Below are 27,520 nucleotides of genomic sequence, written 5' to 3'. Positions count from 1 at the left end.
GTTGTAGGCGCTTTATGGTTTTAAACAGGCGGAAATAGAGAGCCTGATGTTGTATAAGAACTAAATTAAGATACATATTATGATGATATTTTAGTTTTTGTTCTGTTTAGAGGTGAACAAAAATTTTATTGGCACAAAAGAGAAGGGTAATTGACTGTTTCTTCTTCCTACTTATCTAGCCTCCCTAATACATCTTTTGAAGTCCTGCCAATAAGAATATCTAAAACCTACTGGGTCTTATCATTGGAATTGTTTCTGTCAATTTAGAGGCCTGACTAAATAATAGGAAAAGATTAATTGACTCATTGTCAGCAGCGGAATAATCATGTCCAAGACAACACATTCAAGCCTTTTCTATCTTGCTGGTAAATTTGCTGCCTCTCAGTGGTGTCATCGACACTCAGAATGAACCTTCAACTTTCCCAGCTCAAGGTCCATTATCGAAGCTAATGTAGGCGTAGGGTCTGCTGTTAACCATCCTGGATCACACTAGTCTGTTACAGGGCTATAGAGAGACATGTAGGCACAAACACAACCACAATCTCAATCACCATCTTACATGTTTTTGGAGAGAAAGTGAATCAACTCTGAAAAAGTCCCATGGAGGGATGGGGAGAACATGTAAACTCCACACAGAAAGGTTGCAGATCTTCACCTGGCTGAAATTGAATCCTCCATCCTAGCTGTGATGCTTGATGATGAAATAGGACCCTTTCATTGTCAACTGCATTGTTGAGACTGCAAAAAAAAAAAAAAAACCTCTCTCAACAACTTCCCCCATGAAGCTTTCTCTGTCGTCCAAATATATATGCTTTGAATGAAAAATGTTCTTTTCCATGGTTTGAGTTTATTTAAAAAATAAAACAGAACTTTGTCCAAATATGAAGTGTCAGCTTAAGATATCGAATAAATGATATTAAACACAATCAGTAGTTTTTGTATGAACCGGCTTATCTCTCAGTTTCATATAAACTTTTGTTAGATCCACTAGCGGAACACATCAAAGCCGAGCCGGGGACAGGGGTAAATGACCGGGCCCTTTAAACCCAAATAATAAAGTTCATGATTACATCATTTTACAACATTCACATGCCCGCAACAGCGAGGCTTACAAGCTTCGGCACCACAGAGAGCGTCTATGTAATTTTGAAGTCCATCAAATGGACATGAAGTTTAACAAAACAAGAGAACAACAAAAACATTAGGATGGTCACTACAACTTCAAAGCTGTTCAGCACCACGGATAGCGACCACTTTATTTTGACACCCACTTTAACTATTTCAACTCAGCCTGTATCAGTAACTATAAAGTTTAGTAAAACTGGCACAGTGGTCCACATGTTCACAGACACTATTTCAATTTGAAATACTACAGACCTACTCACCACTTTTTGAAGAGCATACGATGAGCCTTGCGTTCCTCGAACTCATCCACAATGCTCTGTATGTTCATTTCCTTTGCTCTTTCATTATCTATGGACATCATGGCAAGTCCACTCAGTCTCTCCTGTCCCACTGTGCTCCTCAACTGGTTTTTAATAAGTTTTAACTTGGAGAATGAGCGGGGCAACCCATAGACCCATTTCAATGTGGACAAACATGAGACACGTGACTGACGTGCGCCTGCATACTTGGTGCAGAAACCATGTTGTTTACATATGTGATGCTTGAAAAATTGAAAAATGGTAATGAATGAACGGCTGTTAAGGCTAAAAAATAGTTCGATGTATGTAGTCAACTCACTTTAAGTACAGATGAACGATTGAGGGACCCATGTAGCATTCCTGAAAACGAGTAGTCATCTGATTTGCGCTCCTAGCCCGATGTTCAATGACCAGACATTTATACATATCTGATAGAAAAACCCAGTATATAAACAAAAGAAAACCTAAAAGCATCAAGTCTTTAGATGCTTATAACTACTAGTTATGGTTACAGAGTCAAAATTATCACTACTGTTCATTAATCAATAATATTTTGTCAGATTTTATTCCATCACAAATGTTTTACCAATTCTAAATATATAATCTGTTATTGTATCAGTGGCATTATTGTTGAAGCATTGCATGAGGTGAATAGATGGGACAAAGGCCACATGGCAGCGTAGAGAGCTGCCTTTGGACAAAACCACGCTTTGCTAAATGCTATACCTAAGTTCACAGTGCCATGTGACCGCTGCTGCTAGTTCTCTAGCTAGTGGGCGGGATAACACTACAGGCAGGATGACAACTTTTTTTTGAGGAAAAACGACAGCTTTTAAAAGATGGGAGACCAACACCTGAGTTACCAGAGCTTCAGCAAAGGTAAGGTCAGAACATGTTTCATACTTTCTACAGTGAATGGAACAAAAGGAAGGATTGACTTTGTGGATGCTCCTCACTGAGGCTGTTCTGAGTTGTTGTTGTCATTTTTTCCATGTTTCTGTGTTTCCAACACAAACAACGGATGCGCTGCCGTGTCATGAGATATCTCTTGTTGGGAGAGTATGGAGGCTATATTAAATAATTGTTTGTTTCTTTAATGGTGTTTTACGATGTTGATTTTGTTAGATGGCTAAATGCTTGTTCATGTGGATCTTGTTGGGTTTTTTCTTTCTTATTATGAATTGCAGTAACTATGGGTCTAGCTCAACTGACAATGCAGGGTGACCAACCAGCAATGCTAGCCATTGGCCAGTGGCCAACCCTAAATGTTTAGATGAAATGATCCAAACACTCTATTCTTCACTACATGTATGCTGTCTACATGGAAAAAAACTTAAAACTTGATACCTTTTGCAATCTAATCCAGTGTTTCTCAAATGGGGGTATGTGTACCCTGAGGGGTAGGCGATGGGCTACAAGGGGGTACTTGAGAGAGAGAAAATGAAAAATGAACATTAAAAACATGATAAACATAATAAAGATGATGGAAATGATCTTGTTTAGAACATTAACTGAAAATACAAGGGTCAGATGACAGGAAATAAAAACTATAGAAATAAATCTATTAAAGAGGCACAAAATACATTTTCATTCTATTACTGACCATGTAATTCTTTAAAATGTGTGTTTTTCACTCATTCCTTCCATCATTATGCTCTATAGTTGTTCTTTCACAGTATTCTGAGCAAAATGTTGTAGTCAGACAAAGGGGGTACTTGGATTCAGAAATAAGAGAAAGGTGGTACTTGAGCCAAAAAAGTTTGAGAACCACTGATCTAATCTCAGTAATTAGTTGATAATTGTTTTCTGATTTAAAGAGGTTATATCTCTTTTCCTCTTGGATTTTTACCACTTTATTTTTTACCTTTTCACTTCTTTCTTCTATCTACATTATCTTCCTTCTCCTCTGTCCTTGTTCTACCGTCTCTCTCCTCGCTCCTTCTCTCGTGGCTTCTTCATCCATCCCTCTCTCCTTCTTTCATTAAAAAACAGAGATGAGGAGAGAGTGAGACTCGGGGGTGGGTGGGTGGGGTGTAAGTGGAGGAGGGGGGTAGCTATAAGAGCAGCTGCTTCCAGCCTCCATGTAGCCAGAAAAAACAAACTGAGACTGACAAGAGGAAACATACAACGAAGTACCACAACTCTCACCTACGGGACTCTCCCAGGAACCTACGCTCTCACCCTCGATACAGGTGAGTGGACCCTGTGAAGGACAAACACTCTGCGTTTGTTCTCTTAGTTTGCATTATCCTTATTTTATATACAGTCTTTTATTGATTTAGTTCAAACCAAACCCAATCTTTAATGCAGTGATGCATTTAGCTACCTGTCTTCTACTTACTGATGAAGAAATTAAGTGAATGTGGATTAATGTTGCAGAATTAGTTTGTAACCACATGTAACACCGTGGTTTATTACTCCTACTACGTGACCAAGCAGTCTTCATTATTTAACCTATACCCACTCCCAGCATCCAAGGATATATTTTACACTTACTGTTCGGATGTGGAGACCTTTCGACCTCTGAACTCCTCAGCACTCAACGCTTGTAAAGATGCAGATCACAGATTTTACCCTACAGTTGACCTCGATGGCGTAGTGACAACAGAGCTGATCGAACACTCTGAACGAGGATTATTACTTGATGATAAGAGGAATCAACTTTGCAGAAGAAGCTACTGTCTTTAATGGTTAAAAGTGGTCATTTTTTTCAGGTGGGTTATATATAATAAATCTACAATATGACTGAAGGCATAGGGTGATGAGGATGGTGTGTATTTTGTGTGTTGGTATTTAACTCAGAGGAGAGATACACAAACAGCCAGTTCCATCTAGTTGTTATTTGTTAAGTGCTCATGAAATTATCTGCACCAGAATTATGGGACTCTCTAAGGTTTCTTTAGGTGATGAAATGCATTGACTCAAAAATTTGTGTCCATATCCTAAAATTTAGTCATATTCGAGCAATAAATTAATAGAAAATTGTGTTTCTGTGAAGTCAAATTAAAAAATAAAATCTCATTCAGTTCATTTCATGATTTTAGTAAAGGTTTTAATGCTCTTTCAATCCCCTACTTATTATAGTGTTACTGTAGTCAACCAGAACTGATTTACACACGTTTCTATTATGACGTAAATTAAAATAATAATATTTTATAGGCTATATTACATTTTGGATGCATTTAAGTCGTGCAAAAAAAGCCTTTAAAGGAAGCTGCTAGATAAACATTAACATTGAAGACAATTTAAGATACATTATGATCATTTGATTTTAGCAGACAATTCAATTTTAATGCAGCAGGGCTGAGTCAGCGCAGACAGCTCAAACCAATGCTGGATTTACTTCAACCTTGTAATATTTTGATTATTTTCCATTGATTGTAAAACATTCAGCTTATTGTCATTGCATTATTAAAGTGTCTTCACATGATTTAATGTGTATGTTGTACTGATCACGGAGAGGGGAGTGTGTTTTAACTGTTAAGTAAAAATCTATCATTAGGATAAAATGTGACCCTTTTTATTTAAAACAAAACCCTTAGTAATTAATTTAATGATCATGTTTATTCTGTAGCTTCCTCTTTATTTCACCCTAAATAAAAAAATAAAATAAATAAAAATAGATAATAAGCCAACCAATATCAATATTGGTTGGCTTATTATTGACCATTTTAATTTTAAGATAACATGAGTGAAGCATTTAACACAAAGCAAGGCTGTTTGACCTCTAAATATTTGTCTGGGTTTTGTTTCTTAACCCTTTATATCATTGGTTACATTATCCTGAGTGAGTTTGTATTATTTGCAAAAAAACAAACCATGAATACAGTTTAAACTACCAGAGAAATTATCTATTTACACCACATGTACAATATAGCATATCTATTAACCAGTCACGTATTTTTATTTGATTTCATGACATTTTTAATCGGCAAAAAAACGGCAATGCCAAGAAACGAGTCAAAGAACATCTACAAAGATGTGCACTGCAGCATTGTGAAAAACACATTACAAAACAGAAAACATTATTTCAAGGTAGAAAAAATAGATATTGCATTATTTACATAGAGTCATGGTCAGAAACAATAAACAATAAACTCTATTAGTATTCAAAACAATAAGAACATGTATAAAATATAAATAAATCATTAAGGTAAAGAGCTAAGTTTCAGAAAACAAACCAGTTAAATGTCTCAGTGGATGATAACATTATACTGTATATTTATGTTATGTCATATGTAATTTGCTAAGATTTAGGAATCAGAATAGCTGTGACTTTTCATAGTCAATGTCACAACATAGAATTAGATTTGGATAAAATCCAAAATCCTCATCATTGTCCGTGTATCCTTTCTTTATGAGTCACGTCTTAAACCCCTCATGGTCTATTTCTTCCACTCTTCTCATGTATCAGTGGGTTTGTGGGTTCCCCCTTTATCACTTCATGCACCTCATTAGCTGCCTGGATAAACTACTGTCAGTCTTCAGCTTAAAGACCACAAGGTTAAAATACAAGGGGAACCAGGAGTGTATTAACAGTAACAGTGTACACAGCCTTGATAGCCAGGCTAAAATTGGTTGTGAGCGTGCAGAGTTAATCCAAGGATACAATCATCCAAGCACAGCGTGGGTCATTATTTTTCCATTCATGAAGGATTTCAGAGATGCATCTTTACATCACCCTGCCAGCGTAAGTGTTTCTTGTTGATCACTCATATTTCTATGACTTAAGAACTGCATAAAGGGAATTCAAAGTCTTTGTGATGCAATAATCATATATTCACTAAAGCTTTAATTTAATTGTAGTATTAGATTAAATTGCTGATATATACACAGTATATTAAAACATATCCAAATACTAAAGGCATTGAAAAGGAATCAGTGGTTAGGTATCAGTTGTTAAACAGTTTTCTTTTCCAAGGAAATAAATGCAGAGGTGAAAGTTACAAATTACAAATACTCACATTACTGTAATTTAGTTGCTTATTTGGGTATATGTCTAAATCAGTAATTTTACATTTTTAGTATGTTTTAAAAGAGGCAAAATAATTACACTACATGACTACACCCAACCACTACAGAGTAAATTATTATTAATCTTTTAAAATGATTGTGAAATTGAGCTCCTTTTTACTTGTACTTCAGTATTTTATGTATGACGTACTGGTACTTGAGTATAATTTAAATCAAGTAACAGTACTTCTATTTGATAAAGATATATCACTTCTCTTTATACCTCTAAATAAATTACACTAAACCTGTTGGGGAGGGATTTCCACCGATGTTTTTAATTCACCACAACTACTTAAAGTCATACATGTAATTTGGTTTGTAAATGTGATTATTAACCAAATGTATTTATCAATAGGTGAAATGTTGATGTAGGGGTGGTTTTAATCACTCCATTTGGTTAAGACACAAAATGCAAAAATATGTTCTAGAACAGCTATTCTCAACTGGTGGGTCGGGACCCGAAAGTGGGTCGTGGACCTTTACTGGGTGAGTCGTGGACAGCTGGTCAAAAAATAATTAAATACTTAATATCTCTCATATTGGACTTGTCTTTTATTTTGAAAGACACTTTTTGACAGGCATACTGTGAACTGTATGTTGCACAGAAAAATATATAGATTAAAATTAATAATAAAATATAAGTGTGTGTGTGTGTGTGTGTGTGTGTGTTTTCAACAGCTATTTTTGAAAAACTACATTTGGTTGATTGAATATAAGAAAAAGAGAAAAAAAAGTGGGTCGCGATTTAATGACTATGGGAAAATGTGGGTCCCAGGGTGAGACCAGTTGAGAACCGCTGTTCTAGAAAAAGTTCAAAACCAGTCCAGAAATGTATGAACCTAAAAAATCAAATTAAGTACAATTCAATGGTATCTAAACAAGTTCTGATGAACTATGGCCGGGCTCACGGAACGTCTGCGTCAAATAGCACATACCACGTTCGGTTCCACGGAGTAAAATTGTTATCTCTGTTGAATTGCCTTTGAAACATTATATCACACAACTATGTTCCAATAAATTTAGAAATTACCCCCCTTTCAGAAAAGTCTCCGAGAGGCTCTTGACATCTGCTCATAGATCTTCAACAAGCATTAACAGTGGAGTAGTCATTTAAAAAATGGGGCCCCTGGGGGGCTCCTGGCGCCCCCACGTCACATACGGAGTAATGGGTCCCATTCATACATTGGTGTGTGTCAATGATTTGGTACTACCAACTGTCGCAATATTTGACTCACAAATAAATGAGAAAATGACTTAAATGGAAATTGCCTAAAAAAGGAGAGTGGGCCCCCAGGCTCCTAATCAAATTGTGCGATGCATACTTGTAATTTACTTTGAATTACCTTTGAAACAATATGTCACACAACTATGTTCAGATAAATTTGGAAATTACCAAAAATGGGGGGTGGGCCCCTGGGCCCCCTACCCCATTTCAAAAAAAGGCTTTGAGCATCTCATCATATTCATTCATAGAGTATTAATACCAAACTGCATTCCAATCTAACAAGAACTAACAGAGGAGTAGTCATTTGTAAAATGGAGCCCCCGGGGTCCCCCTGGCGCCCATGTGACACATATGGGCCCCATTTATATTTTGGTATGTGCCAATGATTCGGTGCCACCGACCGTTATAATATTTGACTTGCAAATAAATGAGAAATCAACTTTGCCTTTTTTTTCTTTGGGGCCCCAAATCGAAAATCGGGCTCCAAGTGTCGATGCGTACACATCCATAGACTATACCTACCAAATTTCAGCCGATCCGTTCACGAATAACAGAGGAATAGCAATTTTAAACTACTGTACACAACAACAACAAGAAGACCAAAGTGAGTGGTGTTTCGAGTCTGGAAGTCAGGCCTAAAAATAAAAGCATCCATTGGGAAGATAAATAATCTAAAAGACCTCAAAAACCAATCACTCAGTGCTCAAGCACACCTTTAGTAGTGAGGAAGAATGGCAATTAACAGATAAGGCACACCTGAGTGGAAACAGCAAGACGGGGAAAACCTACTCACTCAGCACTCAAGACAGGCCGTACAATACATGGAACGAACCGAAAGCCAAACACAGAAATGACACAGCAAGAAAACCAGAAGGGATATCCAACACAAGAAGCCAGGAAATAAAACGAACATGAACTTAAACTTAAAATACATTTTACCCTTTATCTTAATCTCACTTCTACTTCAATGAATTTTGTACAGAAAATATTGACACTATTGATCTTAATTAAAGCTGCAGTATGAGAACTGGGAGACCGTTTCAAATTCACCGGCATCCTCGTGAGTGCGCACAACTGTGGAGCTCTTAGTGACTTTTTGTTCTCAGTAGAGACTAGTGAGGAATGTAGGGACTTTATCTTGTGTTTTTGGAGAGTTTCCTGATGTTATAGAGACATGAAAGCATGTGTCACTCTCTAGTTACTGTCCTGAGCAGTGGCTGAAGCAATGAGCTCCTCCCCCGCCACACAGCTCACAGGCAACTGCAGCGAATCCCAGCAGCAGGTCAGAGCAGACCAACACCACTCCACGTCCAGACTGCAAGTGAATTGTGCATGTTCTCTCAACCTTGGATATGCTTATTTAAGGTTTAAACACAATTCATTCTGTCTGTTATCACTCTCTGAAATCAGTACGTGGGGCGGACTGTATGTGGTCACGGACGTCCACTTTGAGTCCATGTGGATCTCTGTGGAGTCCGTTTGACCCAAGTATGTTCGTGCCTTTAGAGTGTTGCTTCTTCACGTTGGTCTTCCTTTGCCCGTTTGCTTTACCATGTAACCGTTGTGCCTATTACCGTGATGAGGACTTTATCTACTGGAACGTCCGCCATTGTACTTTACTACAGAGGACATGAATGCAAATTGACTTTAGTCAGACAGCCAATAGTAAAGGAGCACTCTGTAAAAAGATCTCTGATTGGCTGAAAAGGAGCGTCACACTTGTGGATTTCTAAAATAAAGACAGGGCCAAGAAAAGGAGCAGCGGTCCAGTGTCCTCTCAGAACACTTAAATTACAATATGCTCAAAGGTTCATATGGATTTTTTACCAAATGATGCAAAAAAAAAATAAAAAATGACATACTGCTGCTTTGAGTTGGTTTAATTTAATAAATAATGTTTTTAACTGTAAATCAATCAAATAAAGTACAGAAAAGTGCAATGTATCTATTTTTCCACATTAATTTGTAAACTCAATTAAGAGTTCTTTTGAACACAGCATTATGCGTTTCTCAGTCAGCTCAACTCTTGATTGGCTACAGTCTGGGCCCAAACCCAATTGAAGCCAATCTCTTTTAAGATCAATGCATTTTTCATCATTTATTCACATATCATTCATGTACCAGCCTTTGATTCCCCTCCTAAGCGTCCATTTGTGTGTCCTTCTCACACTAATCAAAACACATCACCTGACAATTTATTTACCTCGCAGCATCTGAACCATACCCAAGCCTGTGGTAAAATAATAGAAATTAAGCCCCGAACCCCAACCCTGTGGTTGGGCGAAGATTTACAATTCTAGTCTTGAGCTTTCCCCACACACGAGGAGTTTTGGTTGTAAATATTGAACGGGACATATTCACTCTAAACACACCTCAGACCACAGGATAATATTAAAGAACATAAAATAATCTGACGTTTGCGTCTATGGTCAAGATGGGGGTAAATTGGGACAAAAACAGCCCGATTGTCTTTATGTGTACCCCGCTTCAACCCCCATGTTCATATTCCCACAGCCACTTCCACACTTACTCTCACTGACGCCTTGAAGTGAACACCCATTCTCCAGCACATCTCCAAAGACAGACCAGTAACAGGAGGGAGACACAAGTCACATGCACACATAGAGAAATGTGAAGAATTGTGGGCCAAAAACAGAATTAACTGAGGATGTCTTTATCAAAATTTAACTACACATGTCTTTTTGCTTAACTTTTTGCAATATTAACCTATTTTTTAATTCCATCTTAGTGTCAGGCAGATGCAAGCAATCCTATGACCGAATCAATTGCCTGACCGTGTCTAGGCTTAACATGTTTAGTGTCTTTTTCCTATTAGTTTTGAGCCATGGTACACTTCTAAGCCAAATAATTTATATATAGCAATTATACTGCATGGTCTGTAAAGCTGGAGTATCACAGCATAGTTAAAATGACATCTTCTAGCTTGGTGTTACACAAAAGACACATTGACTTTAGCTGTGAAAATACTTACCGTTCCCTGTTAATGCTTTGCCGTTAATCTTTAAATTATAGGTGTAACTACATAGGGACAACTTTTATGAAGAGCAAACACAGGACAAACAGAGGACAAGCTAAATCAATGTAATTCTTGTGCAGGTGGGTGGAAAACACAAACAGATTAAAGGTCTTTGCCTCATCCCAAAGCATAATCAACAAAAATCCATAGGAGTCTAGTGTGACTGCTCAGTGTGTATTCAAGCGACACTTTTTCACCATTAATCGACGTATACGTGATTAGATGCTTTGCGGAAGAAAATTGATTTAGGTTGGCGTGTCCGTCTGTAATGGCCTCTCACTCTCAGATTGGCAGGCAGCTTCACTTTTAAAAACACTAAATACAGTACTTGTTCTTTGGCGACCCACAGTTCTCCCTTTCTTGTCTCCCATGTTATTTGTGACTGTTTTTCCATGTTTTCTTTAGACGGGATGATACTGAAATGTTTGTACAGTACTTTGTGGTTTTTACCTGTGAAAAGCGCTCTATGAATAAAGATTACTTTTTTACTTACTTCCCAAGAGAGCAAATACAAATACAAATGTTCTTTTGGCAATAGTAGAGGAGAGTTATACCACAATCACTTGGGTTTTAAAACTGACCCAGAAAGTGAAGGGTAACCAAACCCAGGCTTGCAGAAAGAGACTTAAAAGAAGAGCTAAAACTAAGATTGACAAGCGCATAATTTGGTGTACAAAAGTATACCGTGGGTATAAAGGATTTGAATATAGATTAGCCCTTTAATCAGCCTGATTGACATATAGATTTCCTGTCCTAAACCATCACCATGACCATCAATAGTACATCACAACACAGTGTATTTTGAGTGGGCCTTTAAAGAGTTGTCAGACAAAGTGACTCTACTGACGAGATGAAGCCCTTTGGACACTAAATAACATGTAATGGCCTGTCAGAGTGACTCATCAATATTATGAACTGCATTCATTCTGCTCTGTATGCTTTGTTTCTAGCAAAGTCATTTTTTCTTTTTTAAATATTTTAACTGTCATTACTTTACATTGTACACATTTTGTCACATTACAAATGTAAATGTAGTTTGTGAATTTATTTGATAGACCATGCAAGGGGCCCGTATAACCGTACACTGAAAAGAAAATGATACATTTTTTTTTTTTTTATTTTTTTTTTTTAAAAGATTCAGTTTCCCCATGTCAATACTTTGGAATATATATATATATATATATAATGTATAACTGCTGCGTAACAGCAATAGAGCTGATACGTTTCTATTAAAGTCAATGTGTCAATTTCCACTTCCTGTAGTCTCTGTTATTCATGGGACAGGATGTAGTGCACAAACACCGAAATAAATAATCCGGTTTATTTTCAAAATAAAATACTCCGTGTTCAAGACGTATCACATTTCTGTCCATTCTCCGACTGGCTCACTCCTATTTTGGGTGGTGGGGGTCTGCTGGTGCGTATCTCCAGCTTTCTTCAGGCGTTAGGTGGGGCTAGACCCTGGACAGAGCGACAGTGGTTGGTATTTCACATAAACTGTAAATATTGCACTTATCCATTGTTGGATCACAATAATCTCCACAAAAGCGGAAGATTTAGAGCGCAGGACCGAGTCTATTTCCTTCTGCTCCTCTCCAAGGAAACAATGAACTGTTTGTATGGCTTTGTGGTTCTCTTTGTATTGACTACACATATCACGCTATTATGCATTAATTAGCGAGATCTCTTGAGTCCTCGCCGCAACAGTTAGGCAGCACAGACAGAGGCGGTACAGTTACGCATCCAGTGGAAATCCATTGTAAGTGGCTAATGTAACCCTTAAAGTAAAGCCTTGCTATGGATCTGTCTGTGTTTAGTGTTATTTCTATTAACCCCATTCTGTACAACTGTTATTTACACAAATCCCAAAATATAATTTTGAGTTGACACAACATTTTTTTGTGGAGTAAAATCCTCAGCAGAAGGATAGCTACTTAACCTGGAAAAGATGCACTTAAAGTTTAGAAATGCCCCAGAAAATGAAGCTTCTGTCAACGTTACTGCGTGATTTGGCCACAAAAGTAGCTCAACTACGATCACGTTACCGAGAAATATAGTAAAGCTAGTAACAACGCTACTTGTAACGCCACTACTGCCCAACTCTGGACTTCAATGTATCTATTTAACGCATCAGACGGACTGAAGTATGTTCTGTGTTACGCTTGTACCAAGGTACAATCAAGGCATTTGAATAAATAATAAGGCAATGTGTCATTACTTATTCTTAACACATTAAATCAATTACTTCTAAATTTTAATATAAGATGGAATTATTTATTTTTGAGCTGCTCTACTGAACTTGCACACACACATATTTCTTGCCTTTATCACCATCCCATATGTACATGACTATATTGCATCACTCAGCAGAAAACAGAGTTAGGAGAGCTAAGAATGCATTGTCAGGAATATGACTTTAGCACTTTCATAGTAATTACATAAATTACAAAGTTAGCTGCAACTTCGTTTTTAGGAGATTAAAAAATACATGACAAAAGGTCTGCAGAGCGCTCATCAGTTCAACCATGCAGGAATAATCCAGCTTTAAGTCGCTGTTTCAGGAGGAGAGCAATTTCTTTATACTTTCAACCCTTAATTAGAAATAGCAATAATGGAGAAAAATAATAGTGGTCATAGTTGATCGGACATGTGAAATGATTTTTAAGACTATGCTTCAAGTGTGCTTTTTTGTAAAAGGACAAGATCAATAAATCAGAACTTGTGAATTTCATAACAGCACTTACTTGCTTTACAAAGTTTACAATTTCAGTATGAAGATGAGTTTAATGCTGATATTCCCACACTTCCCACAGCACAGGGACATTTCTCATGGGTTTTATGCAGAGTAACTACTTACAATGCAATACAAACAATGGCCGACACACTGTGAAGGCTGCCAGAGAAGCGCAGACATGACATTATGTTTAAAGTCTACAGCTCCATACACTTTTATACTTTGTTTGCATGTTGCACATGTTTATATTATACAACAGTTAGTTTTGACCAAGTAATTTGATTGGACAACAGACATTTCAAGATTGCTGATATAGAGTACTGTACACAGCACTGGGACTTTTTACGCATCATATCACTCCGCTAAACAGCTGATATGAATATTGTTACTGTTACATCTTGGGCTACATATAACAGCACTTACTTGCTTTACAAAGTTTGCAATTTCAGTGTGAAGATGAGTTTAATGCTGATATTCCCACACTTCCCACAGCACAGGGACATTTCTCATGGGTTTTATGCAGAGTAAATACTTCAGTGACATGATGGAATTTTTCCTTCAAAGGTGGTCCTAATTATCATCCAGTAGTCTGGAAAGCTCCCGCTTGTGCCTTGAGTGCAGCCCTGTACAGTAATGACCTGATTAACTGGTTTATTTAGTGGTTAATCAGTTAATCAAGACCAGAATAATTACGTTTTAAAGACTCTAAGGACAACATGGCAGACCCAGGAGTAAAACCACAGGAGGTACTGTATATCTGTTGGAACGTAGGAATTCACTTTATTTCAGTGTGCACATGTTGGACAAGCACCGGAAAACACTAGATATTATAGTGCTCACAGCACAGAGAAGAAGATTATAAAGGTACAGCCTGGTAGGACAGAGGTAAGCACTTTGTAATCATGTAAGCCTGAATCATGCCAATTGAGCTCGTGACGCGGCGTAGCTCATTACACAGTTTGTGTGTGTGTGTGTGTGTGTGTGTGTGTGTGTGTGTGTGTACATGGTTTCAGAGGAGCATTAAAAAGTACTTGTTTATCTTCCGGTCACAGTAAACAGTGGTTTTTGCCTTAAGCATCATAGTGCAATTTATAATGGAATAATTCTTACCTTTTGTAGCACAATAAAAAAAAACAAAAAAACACGCACATCCCTTTTTGAGGCAGTGTGCTGGATCAAAAAAGTCCAAAGATGCAATCTGATGAAGGGCGTTCAGCCCGAAACGTCACGTTTTTTGGTGTATATTAAAAATGGGAGCTAACCACGCAGTTGTTTTTTTCATTTATTCTTACCTTTACCATAGCTATCGGTGACAGTTAAGGAAGTGGGCTTGTAATCGGAGGGTCACCAGTTTGAATACAAACTGCATTGGCATGACGCAGTAGTATGACTTGATTAAGTATCAAGTAGGGGTCACCAACCATTCTAACTGTGAGCTACTTCATAGGTACTGTATAATCCGAAGGGCTGCCAGTTTGAAAAGAGCTTCTTAAATACAAACCTTTCATGTTTTCACTTCAATTATAGGCTAAGACAATAAGGAAGGCCAGTAGTAACTTTTCATGATATTTTCATGATATTTCATAGAAAACGATCATCTTCCTATATTACTAGGTACTAACAAACAACTTTTAACGAATCGTATAACATGTAACATTTGTAAAATGTAACAATTATGTCAATTTTTACAAACATTTTTAACAATATATTTTATATATGATATTATATACAACATACCACAACCCATACAGCAAGTCTGCAGCACTTAAAAACATTGGTCACAATGTTTCAGTCAAAATAAAAAAGTTTAAGACGCCATTAAACACTAAAACTTTGTCATGGCAGCAGTATTTCACTCTACTAAATACAAACTACTTCTGTCGTCTGTATTTATCTTTGTGAGTTTAAATCCTGGAATGTAAATCTGATTTCAGATGGAGCTCATTGGTGGCACTCATGAGGGCACCTCAAATGAAACATGCGGGCTAGCTGGTGCCCACGGGCACCGTGTTGGTGACTTCATTCACAAAGAAACTCAGTTACTATTTTGATCACTTACACCAAAAAGTAATGTGTTACTGGAAAAAAGTAACTTTTGAGTTACTTAGAATGAAAGAATGTAGTATTTATTCTGGGTCATTTGTGTCCGTACAGCTTCATATCAGTGCTGTAATAATATAATAATCTACTGTTGATCAACTGTGCCCCTGTATTAACATTGCTTTGGATAAAAGCCTCTGATAAATTAAATGTTATTGTGTCCAACTCTACAGTTTCTAATCATTTACATTCACTGTACTAAACTCTACTCAGTATTTGTCTTTACCAATCTGACTCAAACACTAAGTATTCTTTCAATACCAGTTTATTTACCTGAGACCAGCAGAAACTGAAAATGTTACAAGGAATTGTGAAATAAATAAAACACAAAACAATCTGAATAATTTTCAAAATCAAAGATCAAAAATTAAAGTGGCTTCAGCATCATAAAACAGTTGTGTTTAGCCTTAGAATGTTCCCTTACAGCTTAAGTACAAAAACTAGCAATAATGTTCAACCGAAACACAAAAAACCTTCTAAAATAAATAAATGAAAGCAATCTGAATAACATTCAGAATAAATTTTGACCAACTCTGCTTTACAAAAACTGTTATAAAACAATCATAAATGATCCAAAATTAAAACAGTAATTTTTCAGCCTTAGCACAGTAATGTAAAGTAAGCTGTGCATATTCCAAGTGCACATTCTGCTGTTGAAAATGCTTATAAAAATAAATATGGAAAAACAAATTCATAGCATTTTTCTCAGCTACACAATGCTAAACATATCAGGCTAACGAGCTGCTGTTAGCAGTGACTCAGCAGCAGCGACAGACTGCTCATTTACAACAACATACCATGCAATAGTTTGGCTGACCTGTCCCTGGATAACAGTCACTGTCCATTAAAATCCATACGCTGTTGTTTCGAGGCAGAGGCTTCCCTCACGTCCACCAACGCAGCGTTAGCTTAGCTTCACCGATGCATCTTTTGGAGACAGATGAGTAAAATAATATGCGTATTTCCACTCTGAGAAGCACGTCCTGCTCTTGCATTGACTCGCCATGATTGGTGCACGTGATGTAAACAGAAACACGCTGATAATTCTTCTTCTTCTATTTTACCGTGGTTGGCATGGCGTCCCGCAAAAATATGTAGCGTCACTGTAAACAGGAAGTACACTGCAGCTAGCAAAGTAACGGACAAATGCACCCTAATGTAACGGTAACAGCGTTATTTCTTTCAAAAAATATTGCGTTACAGTACTAGTTACTGTCAAAAGTAACGTTAGGGCGGTAACGCGTTACAAGTAATGCATTACCGCCCAACACTGGTTGCAACACGCCAATAATCAAGAAAGAAGAAAAAGTAATCATGCTACTACGTCAGGTCAACGTCTTAACTACGTTGTAAACTCCCAAAAAACTTAACAACACAACGCAGATTGCAAGAGCTGTGATTGGTCCACACCCTCCCCTATCACCGTTTTTTTAGTCAACACCACCATGTTTCAACTTTTTGTTGACGGGTACGAGTGTTGTTTCTACAAAGGCTTGAGTCAAAGACAGAACCAAGATGGACAAAAAGCGCAAGCATTTTATTATTTCCTTTCATGGCTACACCCCAAGTAAAGAACCATCAAACAGAGTCCAATCACAGACAAAATGTGTGTGTTATCTGTGATCATAGCTACAGTGTCTGCGTATGTTTAATTAACAGCAAACAATGGCCAACACACTGTGAAGGCTGCCAGAGAAGCGCAGACATGACCTTATGTTTAAAGTCTACAGCTCCATACACTTTTATACTTTGTTTGCATGTTGTACATATATTATATATATTACACATTATTATATTACACAAAAGTTAGTTTCGACCAAGTAATTTGATTGGAGTGCTGATATAGAGTACTGTACACAGCACTGGGACTTTTTACGGATCATATCACTCCGCTAAACAGCTGATATGAATATTGTTACTGTTACATCTTGGGCTACACACCACAGTACGTTTACACTGCAGGTCTTATTTTTTTTATCTGATTTTTTTGTGTGTGTGATCATTCAAACTACATTAAATGCGTCTTCAATCAGTTGGAGTATGAACGAAATACTGTATCGCACTGTGGAATTTTCTTTCTAACTACTTAGGATAGAAAGCGCCTCGGCCGTTTCAATACGTATCGGAAAAAATCAGAATCGCACTGTTCAGACCTTCTTTAACAGATCTGATACACGTTGCATATGGGCAAAAAGATCAGATTTGGGTCGCATTTGCCTGCAGTGTCAACGTAGCCTGTGTGCTCTTCACTTGTCATAGTATCTTGTCACTTATAATGTTAACTAATAAAATGCGCTTGTAGAACTGTTGTATAAAAGCAATATCACACTCGAGGTTGTGCTGTGGTGCTGAAACATCAGCACTGGTGTGATTATCTGCAACTGAATCACACCACTCATTTTTGTGTGACATTGCTTAAATTAAGAATAAATAATACACATATGGACAGTTGGGTAAGTTATAATACAGAAAGAAATTGCATTTTAAAATGCTTAAAAAACATTAAACATTGTTTTACTGTGACCAGAAGATAAACAAAAACTTTTTAATGTCTCTCTGAAACCACACACTCACACACACACACACACAGCCAGAACCCGCAGCGACATTGTGATAAAGTTGCAGAGTGACACATTCCCTCGAAGTAGAACTCTTGTTGGTCAACCTCTGTGTCATGTTGGCGCTGTTCCCTTGGCGTAGGTCCAGATGTAGTTGCACGATTCAGCCTTTAGTGTCCTGTCACTTCTTGTGCGTAAGAGGCTTTGAAACACTTCAAGTGTGTTTTGAGAAATTAAGTCGATTTACAGTGAGGCATGTTACCGAGAGAGCAATTGGAACATTTCATTGGTAAATTTCAAAGTAACAAATAACTTCAGTTCTAAAATAACAGTGGCTACACATTGTTTTAATATAGGTGTGAGTTTTTGTCAGAGCAAGGTAACTAAGGTCCTCGAGATCTGCAGCCCTGCATGATTTTATGACATCCTCCTCTACCCCATTTCATTTATCTTCATTTAAGTTGTAAAAATAGTTAAATTAACACCCAAGCTTTTTGTCTAGTCCTCAGCCATTTGCCAAGAGTGTCCCATCTTTATATTTCTGCCCTAATGACTGGTCTTTTCCCCTTCACATGATGCACCAGTCCCCTCTATTTAAAAGTTTGTTCAATTTTTTTCGACCAATCGGAAATGCTTCCTGAATTAAAAATGTCGGAGCCTTTGTGCAATTATTTTGAGAAAGTCTCATTCTAATTCTCCTATTAAATTTGAAAAATGCCAAAGGTAAAGTAAAAATATAGTTAAACCATGTGTTATGCATAGACAGCAAGTATGTACGAATCTATGCACTTGTTCTTTAACGTGTTTGTAAGCTTGGTAAAAAAGTATGACATGAATATTAAAGACGTGACTTTCACAGCCCTTGTCAGCAAGAAACAATGAGTCATTTTGTAGCCCGAGGCATTAATTGGGGCATTAATTAAAATAGATAAAGAGTTTGCTTAATGAGATAAAAACTCTTCTAGTGCTTCTGACGTCAGACACACCACATTGCGATGTTTCGTCCCGAAAAAGGTCAAACAATCTCATCTTCTCCTATTTCAGCAGTAAGTGTTTTGGGGAAAACTGGCTTATCGTCATTTCCTCAATCTTAAAGTTTCTGATTTGACTTTTTTTCTTACCCATAACAGCTCTCACCATTTAACCAGTGGAACACAGTTATCAAATGCTTTGCTATTAAAAGACGTTATAAAAAAAATATGATTTACATAATCTAAATGTGGCATTTTGTTCTTTGGAACTATTTTCCATAACAGCCCAAATTGTCTTCACTGTCAACTTAATCTCTAAAGCTCAGGAATAACGTAGTGACATCTAAAACCCACTGTATAATGTTATAGATATTGTATAATTTATTATGCTGGAGAAACCTTGAGCAAAGTTAATATTGTAGCAAACCTGTTCCAACCTGTTACATGACTGTGTATGACTTTGTGATACCCATTGTACTACATTGTAGTGTAATTGTGGTATCAAACTGTACATTTCTTAATTAATTTATAATAATTCAATTGTGTGTGAATTGTGATGTTCAGGAAACCACATCTCAAATGTACTCACATGTTCTCACATGAGAAGAGTAGTTTGGAGCATTTGTTAGATTGTATTGCTCTTTACAAAGGTTTCTGTTGCCTGGTCCAACACCCACACAATAGACACTGTTTTCATATGACCATTAAAGCCACAGGGCAGGGCTGGTCTGTCTTGTGATTAAGTCAGCTAATCACATTTGTGCCAGCTTCACCGGGGGCCCATCCTAGCAGCCCAAGAAGATATCTGTACTCCCCTTTCAGATTTTACATAGTCTTCCTTCTGCTAAGGCCTTGACCTGGGCAGGCATCTGGAAAACCCCACAGTCATAGCTCAGCTTCCTTGTCAAGGCAGCATGTGACACACTTCTTTGCTTCTGAAACCTTTCCCAATGGTTTGGACGTGAGGAGAAGTGCCCTCTGTGTAGCAGAGTCAGTGCAGGGCTTCAGCTAGTGTGTTCAAGACCACACTATCCAAGACCAAGATTCGCCCAAGACCAGAATGCACCAAGACCAAGACAAGACCAAGACTTCCGGGAGCCGAGACCGAGACCAAGACCATAAACATTTTTTTTTAATTTAAAAAAATATATAAATAAATAAAATTGTGACAATGTTCGAGTTAAATAACATTCTCTTTAGTTTTTTTAAATACATTTGACGAACAAAAAAGGTGACTGCAAAAGATTAACTAAGATATTAAAACTACTACTGCTACTGATAAATTCACAATTATTCTACATATTTGAGATTTTTATGTCAGCTGAATGTACAGCAAGTGTTTAAAAGTATTTCTGCCAAGAAATAACATGGCTGGTCACCTACACACCGCAGAGTGTTTCCTCTTTGCTGTGTTTTTACAAATGTATTCTTTGTGGTTCGTGAAACCAAATTTAACAACCAACACGTTAGCGGACATGTTTAGCTCCCGCCTCTCTCTCCTGCTTGTGTGTGTGAGTGTGTCACACACGTCACTCAGTCACATTAAGGAAGGTTGCGGTCATTATACGGGGTGGATTAAATAATGAATAAAGGATTGTTTTATCCCTTTCTTCTCCGCGTTATTATCACATTATAAAAAAGTTTAAAAATAGCAGGAATTAGTGCTGGTCTTGAACGGTCTTGAGGGAAAATTCCAAGTCCGGGCAGCCCGAGTCTGAGACAAGACCGAGTCAAAATGCTTCCGAGTCCGAGACAAGACCAAGACCTTTAAAATTTGGTCTCAAGACCCGTCTCGAGACCAAGACCGGTCTTGACTACTACAACACTAGCTTCAGCACATCCTGGCGGGATGCAGTGTTGCGCTGTCTCAAGGTCGCCTTAGGTGGCGGCACAATCAGGTGTTGAAGACGTTGTCAGAGTGATGTAGAGTTGATGCAAACAACTCCTCAGTCTCACAGCATGCAGACATCAAGTTTGTCAGACCAGGAGATGCTAGAATTGTCTTTCCTATTGTGATCACACAGACCTCATTAAGACTTGACATCGTAATGTGGTCTGCAGCCCCAAAAAGAGATGCTCATCATCAAACTCACTGTGCAATGGGAGGAGGAAATATCATCAGCATCTCAAGTACTCTGAACTAGCAGCAGAGTGCAGAGAGGGAGGTTGGACCGCAACCATCAGCCCCTCGGAAGTTGGATGTAGGGATTTTGTAGGAAATCAGTAATCCAGCTTCTCTGGCATGCAGGAATGTCGGGAGCAATAAAGAGCAATAAAGCAATAAAGGAGCTGGCGGAGGAGGCAGAGAAGGTGAAGTACTGGTTAAGGAGGAAGGATTGGAGTTGGGGTGCAACACCCCAATGAGAGCAGCTGCAGGGGGTGGCGGGAGACGTCCCCAATAAGCCTTTGCTCCCCCACTGGGAGATGTACTGGCAAGGAGGCAAAATGTCCGTGAAAGGTGGTACCAGCTGATGACCCTGCAGCTGCCCAAAAGTGCGCTGGAGGAGGCGCGACAGAGAGAGATGCCAAGCAAGAATATCATCACCTGTATGTCACAACTACTACTGCACCTACGTGTGTGCTTGGTTGCAGGAACAAGCAAGCCTGCTAAAACATTACTTGTGACTATAAATTTGAATAAATTACACAAAGAAATAGAACAACTCTTATCATATGTCCTCGAGCTGTTCAATTAAAAAAACTGTTGAACTGGCGAACAAAGCCATACGGCATATAAATATGAATCAGCTGTTCCCTGGGTGCACTGAGAGCAGATGTCTGTTGGGGAGAAGCCCATTTTATAAATTTTCTGTTGGGTAATGTGGGATCTGTGGAGGACCTTGTATTGAATTAGCTGAAGATTTGTGTTTTTAGTCATCTTAAAAGTATTACAACAAAATTTCTGTCCAGAAATCAGTGTTCATGGTGATTGAGAGCTCAGCTTCCCATTTAGTGATCGGTAAGTGATTAGAGTTAGTGTTCAAGAGTGCTCTGTATATTTTTGAGAGTTTTGTTTGAGTTTGTTGAGGTTTTTTTCATATATATGGCCAGTTCTGGAGGTTGCAAGGTCATTAGATCTATTGCCGTATTTTTCTTAATTGTCTCTTTTACTTGTAAGTACTGAAGAAAATTACTTTTATTTATATTGAATGTTTAGGTTAGATTCATTTTCAAAGAGGTCTTGGAGATGAATAATTCCGCTCTCTTCCCATGTTTTTAGATAGAGCGGTGTTTCTGTTTCTAAAGTCGGGGTTGTGCCAGATTGGAGACAGCATGCTAGTTTTTAATTGAACATTCGTAATGTCCAGGGCTTATGTTTTTATTATTTGTTTTAATTATAATATAATTATAAATTGTTTATTTTTCCATTTCCAATAGCCTACAGTACCTATAAGTTTGAAAGTGTCCGCATTTTGTGCGTTTCATCGCCCAAATTACTAAACAGCGCTATTTCTTGGAACGGCTGCCGTCTCACTCCGCTGTAAGGCAGGAGGAGGCCATGCCCCCTCCCAAAAGCACACGGCTGCTCTGCCTCTGTTCCCATAGCGTTTTTTTATGTGTTTTTGCATGCACAGTCAGTTCCTCAAGATGACAACCATTTACGTCCAAAGGCAGCTCTCTATGCTGCCTTTGGACGTAACCGTGCTATGCTAAATGCACAGTGCATTAGTGAATTGATATCATGTGACCGCTGCTGCTACGTTCTCTAGCGAGTGGGCGGGATAACAATACAGTCAGGATGACAGCGCTAGAGAAAAGAATTTTTTTTGAGGACACCTGAATTACCAGACCTTCAGCAAAGGTAAGGTCAGAAAATGTTTCACACTTTTCTACAGTGAATGGTACAAAAGGAAGGATTGGTTTTGTGGATGCTCCTCACTGAGGCTGTTCCGAGTTGTTGTTGTCATTTTCTCCGTGTTTCTGTGTTTCCAACACAAGGGTTTTTTCTTTCTTATTATGAACTTTATATTTTGATAAGCGCATTGAGATGACTTTGTTGTAAATTGCGCTATACAAATAAAGTTGATTTGAATTGAATTAACACTTGCCAGCAAAACATATGAAATTGTCATTTGTGGTCTCGATTTGCAACGTGCCTACCCAACCCTAGTGGTCAGGGCACGTCACTGCTATTCTGTCTATTAATGTGGTGTGTGTGTGTGTGTGTGTGGGGGTGTGTGTGTGTGTGCGTGTGTGTGTGTGTGTGTGTGTGTGTGTGTGTAGCTGACGGTGGGACCATGAAGACTGTGGTGGTTCTGATGCTTCTCTGCCTGTGCGATCCTGGACTGAGTGACTGCCAGAACGACTGCTTGTCTTGCACCAACATCCTGCCCAAGCAGATCAATTTCAACACTGTGGTGAGGAATCAAACACACAAACACCCACAAACACACATTTGCTGTGGTTGATTTCACACCACAGGCCCATACACGAACCCCTCCGTGGTCACAAGTTTTCATTACAGTTTTCCCAAATATAATTAGAAATAATACAATTCTTAATATAATGTACATAATATACAAATATTTTAAGTGCCATTAAACACAGTAACTGTTTTCACTGTCAAAGTTTTCAGTGAAATGGTCTTTTGAGACTTTAGGTTGTTTCTTTTTCTGTTGCGCAGTTCTTGGTCACCTATGCACAGGCTACAGCCCAAATTTTCCACGAGACAAAAAGCCAGTCCATTTCTGTGCAGTAGTACTGTATCATATCGCTCAGTGTGTTTAATATTAAATAGAGGTTTTTCCACCTTGGCCTTCCTTTTTTCTCTTGCTTTGCCGTGTAACCGCTGTGCCAAAAGCCACGTTAAAGACTTCAGCTTGAATATACAGTAGAGCCATGGGACTGTCCCTACTCCTAGGTTGGGAACACACATGGATCTATGACAAGCAGCTCGAGCAGCCAATAGTAATGCTTAAAACAGCTCATGGGATTGTCCTGTTGGTAGAATGGCTGAAGTCCAGCGTCAGGCTCCTGTATTTCTAAAGCTCATTTACATGGCCAGGAGAAGAGATTCACTGTCCACTCAGAACACTTTGCAATTACAATATGCAATACAATATGATAAGATGACTATGGATTTTTAACCAAATTAAAAAAAAAAAAAAAACATATTGCAGCTTTAAATGAAGAAGCTTAGGTGTACTAGCGTTGTATTGTCATGTGTAATTGTCCCGATTGTCTTGTAGTTGTTCCATCCTCCTAACAGCTCCCTCACGGTCACTGCCTCAACAAATTATCCTTTTGGCATTTAAATTTTAATTTGTTTTGCTAATTAATTCCTGGGGATAAATGTTTGTTTCCATTTTCTGCTTCTGCCTCAAAGGTGTTTCTGTTTGGCTAAGGACACATCTGTGTCACGGATCATACTATTGACGTCCAAATCATTGTAGATAAAATGCTATTTGTATGCTATGTTACTTATAATTGCATACGGAAAATTCTGCTTTATTTTTATTGTCATTGAAGCTGATAATGTTATTTCTCACAGAAATCCTCAATTCTTCACATACACTCAGAATATTTACATGTACAATACTCTCTTACAGTGGCCTACTTATCCCATAGAAATCCTTTACGCCCAAACCCTATTTTTTAAAATAGTGTAGTGATGTAAATGTATTTGATGACTTGAATATCATATTATTAAAAATACTATATAAAGGCTAACTTATCAATACATTCAGAATATCAGCTGATTTTGGGAACTCATGTCTGAACAATGATTTATACTACATTTCCAACAACTGTTTATATATATATGTAAATCCAGTGGGAAATGCAGGGGCTCAATGTTGTTCCACAATTTTTTCCAATTCATTTATAATATCTGTTGTTTTTCCCTTCTTTTTCCAAGAGTAAAAAAAGAAAAGAAAAGAAAATCTGTTGTTCTCATAATCATAATAAATTTGTAACTGAGTTCAGATAATTGACTTTGCAATTGTAATTGCAATGAAAATTCTATGAAAAATTGTCAATTACAATTTAACGCAAAATTGTGGAACAATGTTACAATTCTATGTACATTTCTACACATATATAGTTAACAATTATTAAAATATGTTTCATATTAAGCTTTCCCACATTTTACCAGTATACTGACACAAAAAAGGCTCAGATGTCCACACCAAAACTATTAAAACCTATAATTTCATTGATTAGAAAGCCTATCAAGGTAACCAATAGATAGGAAAGATATTAGATGATAGATATTTGTTTTTAGTTTATTTTACAGCTGTTTTAGGACCCGTTATTATCAGAGATGGTTAACTTTATTAGTTTATTCATTTCAAACTCAGTAATCATGATTAATTGTAATTGAACTTTAGTAATTGAGAACGTAATGGTAATTTACGTTCTGAGGATGACAAATAATTTTGATTTAATTGTAATTGGAAAAAAATGCTGGTACCTACCATAATTGAATTGTAATTGAACATAGGTAGTTGAAATTGTAACTGAAAAATGTAATTGTCCCCAACCCTGCTTTGTCTCTTTCAGCTTTGTCTCATTGAGTGTGAAGGCAACGTTTCTCCGTCCATCTCCTGGGATTTCTGCCATAAAGCTTTGCTGTCGCCTACTTCCTTCCTTGGTGGTTCTATGAGGAAAAGGTCTGAAGAGGAGGTGGATGTTCTGCTTCCTGAGGAGGACGGGAAAATGGAAGAGATGCAGCTTCCCATTTCCCTTCAGACATTTGATCACGTTGCCCGTGCCCTCAGAGTAAATGACAGAAATATGGGTGTTAAGGGCAGTTTGCTAAATACAGGCTACAAATCACAAAACGCCCTATCCGTAGAGGAAGAGTATGATGGTGAAGAAGCAGAACAGGAAAGAGGGGATGTGGATGTGGAAGCAAAAGGACAAGGCGACGAAGCAGTGAGCATCTCCAAGAGGTTTGGAAGCTTTGTCAAGGGAAGGCACGGTTACAGAAAATTGATTTCTCCAGGAAAATCGTACCAGAAAAGATACGGTGGCTTCATCGGTATTCGGAAGTCAGCTCGGAAATGGAACAACCAAAAACGCTTCAGTGAATTCCTCAAGCAGTACTTGGGAATGAGCACCCGTGCCACTGAGTTCAATAGTGTGGCAGAAGACCTCACTCAACAGAATGAAATTTAGCAGAACACACAGAAAATCTATTTTGTCTGTGTGTGTTTATTTTATCACTGATGTTTTAAAGTTTAAACATATATTTCATTTATTACAAAATACTGTCTAAACAATTGATGTCTAAAGTGACATTTCATTGTTGGAAAGTCTTTTTCTGGCCATTAAGGGATGTATTACACAAATCAAAAATTATGTAAGTGGTGTTGCACCAAACACTTTATAGAGTGACGTTAAAAATATCCATCCATCATTTCACTCTCTTTATTTTTCATGGGAAACGTGAAGAAATGCCAGAATTTTCATGTTCACATGATCAGAAAGCCTCAGAGAGATGGCAACCCAAGTAGGCAACAAAATATAACAAAAGTACATCCAAAAGTTTTCATTTAGAAAAAAAAAATCACTTGACATAAAAATGTCAATGTGGCAGTTTAGGCCCACATCAATTTACATAACGCCATTCATGCTAATGCTTTTCTTGTAGTACCATAAAGTCATGGCATTATTTCAGAGCTCAGTCGCTGTTAAAGGATCCATGATACATGTTTGTTTTATGTTCTGCCATTACTGTAAACATACTGTGTGTAAATTGTGGTAAAAAATTGAAAAACACTGGTAAATCTAATATTTTATCACCGTGCCAAACCGTTTTGAGACACTGATATACAGTATCTGCCAATTTGATGCTATGTTGGATGAGGGTGCCATCTTTGCCATTGTGTCAGGATGCAATTCTCCTGTGTGTATACACTTTCTTTCAACCATGCTAGTACTACTAACTGATTTTGTTGCCCATATAAAACTTGTAAATAGCTAAATTTAAACATGTTAATAAATATAGTTTGCTATTTCCTCTGTGGCTTGTCCTGCAGCAAATGATTCTGTGTCCCGTAGTGTTTTCTTCTTAACTTTTTAGCATGCACAAATTCTAAATGGGTTACTTTAACAGCAGCACCACACACATATACACATTTACATGCATTCACTAAACACAACATGTTTGCACAATGCATAATTTACACAGTCACTGATTATTGTCGCAGTTACAGGTTATTTTCCCTAATCAGATATTAGCCTATTTTCAGAGCATCATGTTTCACAAAGGACCAAACATATTAGGAATTTTATGTTGACGCACTACAATTGCCACCCTTGCAACAACCCTATAAATATAGCTACTGTCAGGATTAGTTGGACAAGTGTGTAGGAGGTAAGGGGTTTTAGAAGAGGTTTATCAAAAGTACAAAACAAATCCTTCAAGAATAAATACCGCAAATAACAACACACAACTGCTACAGGAAAATGTGCCCCATTGTGAGAAACCCACAAACACAGTTTACCCTCAGTT

At 37.7% G+C, this 27,520-nt stretch overlaps 1 protein-coding gene across 1 annotated transcript; it reads left to right on the top strand.

Moving 5' to 3' along the window:
- The first annotated feature begins 3,518 nt into the window (after positions 1–3,518).
- Positions 3,519–27,051, top strand: pnoca (prepronociceptin a). Its single transcript, XM_028440438.1, has 3 exons — positions 3,519–3,616; positions 23,287–23,420; positions 25,564–27,051. Exons 2-3 carry the CDS (start codon positions 23,301–23,303, stop codon positions 26,179–26,181), a joined length of 738 nt encoding a protein of 245 aa, XP_028296239.1. The 5' UTR covers positions 3,519–3,616; positions 23,287–23,300; the 3' UTR covers positions 26,182–27,051.
- Positions 27,052–27,520: the final 469 nt, after the last annotated feature.

This window comes from Gouania willdenowi, chromosome 3 (assembly GCF_900634775.1).
Source record: "Gouania willdenowi chromosome 3, fGouWil2.1, whole genome shotgun sequence".
NCBI classification, from domain to species: Eukaryota; Metazoa; Chordata; class Actinopteri; order Blenniiformes; family Gobiesocidae; genus Gouania; species Gouania willdenowi.
Note: the sequence above shows the minus strand (reverse complement) of the source record. Positions and strands in the feature narration are given on the sequence as shown.